This window comes from Molossus molossus, unplaced genomic scaffold (assembly GCF_014108415.1).
Source record: "Molossus molossus isolate mMolMol1 unplaced genomic scaffold, mMolMol1.p scaffold_m16_p_7, whole genome shotgun sequence".
Classification (NCBI taxonomy): Eukaryota; Metazoa; Chordata; class Mammalia; order Chiroptera; family Molossidae; genus Molossus; species Molossus molossus.
In genome coordinates, this window is record NW_023425401.1 from 111,193,457 (window position 1) to 111,198,260 (window position 4,804).

General features: G+C 63.5%; 1 protein-coding gene across 1 annotated transcript; it reads left to right on the forward strand.

Annotated features, from left to right (window-relative positions):
* Positions 1-224: 224 nt before the first annotated feature.
* Positions 225-4,534, forward strand: EN2 (engrailed homeobox 2). The gene is made up of 2 exons (XM_036247597.1): positions 225-1,154; positions 4,217-4,534. Exons 1-2 carry the CDS (start codon positions 461-463, stop codon positions 4,531-4,533), a joined length of 1,011 nt encoding a protein of 336 aa, XP_036103490.1. The 5' UTR covers positions 225-460; the 3' UTR covers position 4,534.
* The last annotated feature ends 270 nt before the right edge of the window (positions 4,535-4,804 follow it).

Sequence of the window (4,804 nt, forward strand, 5' to 3'; positions counted from 1 at the left end):
CGGGCCCGGGCGGGCGTGAGCGCCGAGGAGCGCGCTGCCTGCATGCGCGCAGCTCCAGCCCCGGGCGGCCACGGCGGCGGCGCCGGAGCCAGAGGCAGCTGCACGCGGAGAGGATAGCGGAGTCCGGAGGCGCCCAGGATCCCCGCTGGACCATTGTGATTGACCGGCGCTCGCGTGCGCTGCTGAGGACAGGACCAGACTCTTGAATCTCCTGGCTTTGGCCACGGGGCGACTCTTGGTGTTTTCGAACTCAGCTCGTGGACGGGAACGGCTCCGCTCCGAGCGCGGCCGGCGACTTGTAGGACCCCAGCCCTGGCCACGGCCACCGCGAACGCCCTTGGAAGACTCCGCGGGGTAGGGGCGCGGGCCGACCGCGGGTGTCTCCGTGCGCGCCGCGGGCGCGCCGAGGGCTGATTGGAGGGGATCCTGGAGAACCAATTTGGGATTTGTTGTGAACAGCATGGAGGAGAATGACCCCAAGCCCAGCGAAGCGGCGGCGGCGGCGGAGGGGCAGCGGCAGCCGGAATCCAGCCCCAGCGGCGGCGGCGGCGGCGGTGGCGGCGGCGGCAGCCCTGGCGACTTGGACACTGGCCGCCGGCGGGCTCTGATGCTGCCAGCCGTCCTGCAGGCGCCGGGCAACCACCAGCACCCGCACCGCATCACCAACTTCTTCATCGACAACATCCTGCGGCCCGAGTTCGGCCGGCGAAAGGTCACGGGGACTTGCTGTGCCGGCGCGGGAGGAGGAAGAGGCGGAGGAGGCAGTGGCGAAGCTGGCGCAGGCGGTGAGGACGAAGGCGGCAGCGCAGTTGGCGCCGATCAGCTCCTCGGGTCCGGCCGGGAGCCCCGGCAGAGCGCGCCCTGTGCACCGAGTGCCGGCGGGCCGCTGCCCGGCGGCGGTGGCGGTGGCGGCGACTCTCCGGGCGAAGGGGAAGCGGGCTCCAAGGCGCTCTCGCTGCACAGCGGCGCCAAGAAAGGCGGCGACCCCGGCGGCCCCCTGGACGGGGCGCTCAAGGCCCGCGGCTTGGGCAGCGGCGACCTGTCGTTGAGCTCGGACTCGGACAGCTCGCAGGCCAGCGCCAACCTGGGCGCGCAGCCCATGCTCTGGCCGGCTTGGGTCTACTGCACGCGCTACTCGGACCGGCCTTCTTCAGGTGAGCCCACGGGGACCCCGCGTCCCGGTCCGCCGCGGGGAGCCCGCGGGGTTGCAGGGCAGCGCTGGCGCGGGAACTTACCGGGAGGAAGACAACAGGACCCCCCCCCCCCCAACATACACAAAGACGCACACACAGCGACATTTCGTGAGGCTGACGCTGGCCCTGGCTGCAGCCAGGAGGCGAGGGGGCAGAATTGATTCGCCAGGGGTACAGACTTCTTAGAATGGCAGGAGCGACAGGACCTGTTTCTCCCCCCCCCCCCCTTTGGAGGCCTCTCGGCCTACCCCCTAGCCCCCCACCCCCTGACTGGAGTTTATCTGGTGGGAAACCGGGGTTACTGGAAAACAGGCCCGGAAGGTCAACGCTCCACCCGGTCCCTGATCTTTCCAACTCAGTCTGGACCCAGGGCCCACGCGTAGCGCACCCCCAGACCTGGATTCACTCTGCGGCCAGGAAAGCCCAGCTGCAGCCCGGGAAGAAACAGCTTGGCTGCGGCTCTAACCTCGGCTCCCCGCCTGGGCTGCCAAGGGGGCGTCGGGGGCTCGGGAGAGGGAATGGCGGAGAACACAGGCTCCCTTTGCCAGCCGCCGGCTTTATTTGCGGAGCCCCTGGGGAGGAATGCAGCACCCACCTCGTACACAGCCGGGTGTGGGGGGCGTCTGCAATTTGGCGATAGAAGGGAACTTCTGCCTGAGGTTTCCCGGGATTGCTCCGGGCAGGTTTCAGAGAGGGGGTGTGCTGGGGTGCTGGGTGTATTTTTCATAGGTCTGGGATTTAAAACAGCCATGTCCAAGTCCTCGTGAAAATCATAAGGCACATTAAACGCAGGCCCGGTGCTGTGACCGGTCATGAGAAGCGGACTCCATTTGTCCCCCGAGCTGGTAACTCCGACTGGACCCCAAGCCCTCAGCGGTTTTGTGGGGGTCCTTTACCCAGACTGCAGCACAACCGAGGCACCCCTTGGCTGCCCTCCTGCAGAAATGTGTGTGTTCGTCCCGGATAAAACCCAAATTTCTCCAGTTAGATTTGAAATTTGCTCCATTGTTCTCGCCTCTCGCCTTTGTTAATATTTAATTAACATATAGGCTCACAATGGGGCCTGCTAGCAGCCTCCGTCGGCTTTGTGCACCGAGCCTCTCCGCCAGACCCTTGGGGCCCGCAGGAGCCTGGTAGCCTGGCCCCCCAGAGTCGCTGGGTATTCCTGGACTTAAAAAAAAAAAATCCTCCCCCCCCCCCCAAAGATCCTTGGGGTTTAAGAAAAGGGCAGAGAGTTTTCTCGCTAAGATTTGGTTCTGTTTCTGAAACTCCCGAGTGGTTCGTTTTGAAAGAAAATCCAGGAAAAAGGGGATGAAAAATTCTGCTTTTCGGGGGATTTTCTTATCTTAAAATGTGTGTGTGTGTGTGTGTGTGTGTGTTGGCTGATCCGTGTCTGCAGGAACCCCAGGAGCAGAGGAGTTTTGGGGTAAGGAGAGCGCTCCTGGGTGGGGGAGGAAGTGGAAACCAGACCGGCTCCCGGAGCAGGAAGCTGCGGTCCTCCCTCCGGTGCAGGCCGCCTGCGCCTCTCCGGGCCTCGCAGAGCCGCCTCCTGCCCCTGCGCGCGGCCCCAGAACCCGGCCCACCGCCCGAATACGCACCGTCCGGATCAAGGCCAGGCCCGGCCGCGGAGCCGGCTCCCTCCGCCTGTGCGCGATGGTGGTTGTGAGTGTGCGCGTGGGGTGCGAGCGGGAGTGTGGGTGTGTTTTATAATCTAAAAGGCCCGGAGTTGGAGCCCAGGGGCCCTTGGTATCCCCTCTCTGGCGCCTACAGCCCTTCTCTGGGAGTTTACCTCCCTGGAGAGTGAGCTTAGCTGGCTGGGTCTCAGGGGGTCCCTGGACCATCCCAAACCCCTCGCTCAGCGCAGCCCGGGAGCTGTGGTTCCCCGCCCCCCCACCTCTATGCTCCCAGTCGGGGTGCAGGCCGGGTGGGCTGGGGACCGGGGGTTCTGCTGTCTGAGGTGTAGCCTTCTGCCGTCTCCAGCCGCCAGCGCTTGGGTAGAAGTTGGGGTCAGGAGCTCCCAAAGCTGATTCAATCACTTCGCAGATTGAGATCCAGAGGCGCAGCCCGGCTCCCCACAACCCAGTCCCCAGCGGCCGCGCTTTGGCCTCTCCTCTTACACCCCTGGCCGCTGAGCTTAACAAACAAAAAGAAAATGCTTCCCACCCTTGCTCAGGCCTCTTCCGATGGCCCAGGGCGGATGGCAGGCCTGTCCTTACGGCTGCTCTGGGGAACCAGCCCCAGTGCCCTGAGGTCTGGGAGGAGCAGGTCTGGGTTGGGGGCCAGAGTGTGAGATCTCTGCCCAAGGTCAGCTGGGCCCCCTGCGGCCTTGGGGTGGGGCAGGCAGCTATGGTCAGCTCCCAGGCTGGGACAGGTCTTCCCTCCCAGCCACGGGACCAGGGGAAGGGGGGACTTGGACCGAAGGAGGGACTTGGACCGCAGGCCGCTTCCCCACGCAGAGAAGGACACGTGTGTTTCTGTCCTTAAAGGAAACAGTGACCTTGGACCCACAGGGTCTGTGGGGGAGGCAGACGGGACTGGGGTGGAGGCAGACACCCTGTCCTCAGGACGGACAGCTCTCGGCACCCTGTGGGTGTCCCCTTTGGGGTGACTGTGGGAGCCCTCCACAGCCCCCAGGGTTCCCCCAGTGAGTCTGCCTGCCTGCTCTTCCCCCTCACCTCTGGCCCAGCAGCCGGGCCCACGCCGTCCTTCTCCGGACAGACCTCAGGAAGGGTGGGAAAGGCCGGGCCAGAAAGTTGAGGTTTGCTCTCCTGCAGTTTTCCTTTTATCTGGAGACTTTTCCACGAAGTCTGCCCTGCACCCCAACTCCCCCCTCACCCAGACTTCGCTGGCCCGCAGCCTCACTCTCAAGGGAGCCCACATCCGGTCCCCGCCAGGTCAGCCCCAGACCCTGGGCACCTCCCCGGGCAGCCGCGTCCTCCTGCCCCTGCGGAAGGACCCACAGCCGCGCCCGCGGGCAGCTCTGCCGCCCCTGACGGTGTTCTCTCTCCTCCACGCCTACCCAGGCCCCAGGTCCCGCAAACCAAAGAAGAAGAACCCCAACAAAGAGGACAAGCGGCCGCGCACCGCCTTCACCGCGGAGCAGCTGCAGAGGCTGAAGGCAGAGTTCCAGACCAACAGGTACCTGACGGAGCAGCGGCGCCAGAGCCTGGCCCAGGAGCTCAGCCTCAACGAGTCGCAGATCAAGATCTGGTTTCAGAACAAGCGCGCCAAGATCAAGAAGGCCACGGGCAACAAGAACACGCTGGCCGTGCACCTCATGGCGCAGGGCCTGTACAACCACTCCACCACCGCCAAGGAGGGCAAGTCGGACAGCGAGTAGGCGCGGCTCCCCGCGCCAAACAATGCAATAACTCCAAGTTCTCACAAAGGGCCAGTGTGTCGAGATGTTACCAGCATTCCTAGCGAAGAGACCGTGTGTTAGCTATGGTTCTGCAATATCTATGTGTATATAATTTACAGGTGATGTAAAATCCAAAAGATCTGACTATAAAGTATTTTTTGATTTTTTTTGGTGTGTTTATGAGATGATGTTAATTTTATGACTTTTTTTTTTTTTTTTTTTTGTGCCAAGGGGGCTGCTTAGGGTTTCA

Excerpts from the sequence above, each read along its gene's own strand:
- EN2 (XM_036247597.1), top strand. The coding sequence starts at position 461 with ATGGAGGAGAATGACCCCAAGCCCAGCGAAGCGGCGGCGGCGGCGGAG. Across the intron at positions 1,155-4,216 it reads CTCGGACCGGCCTTCTTCAG|GCCCCAGGTCCCGCAAACCA; the intron begins GTGAGCCCACGG and ends ACGCCTACCCAG.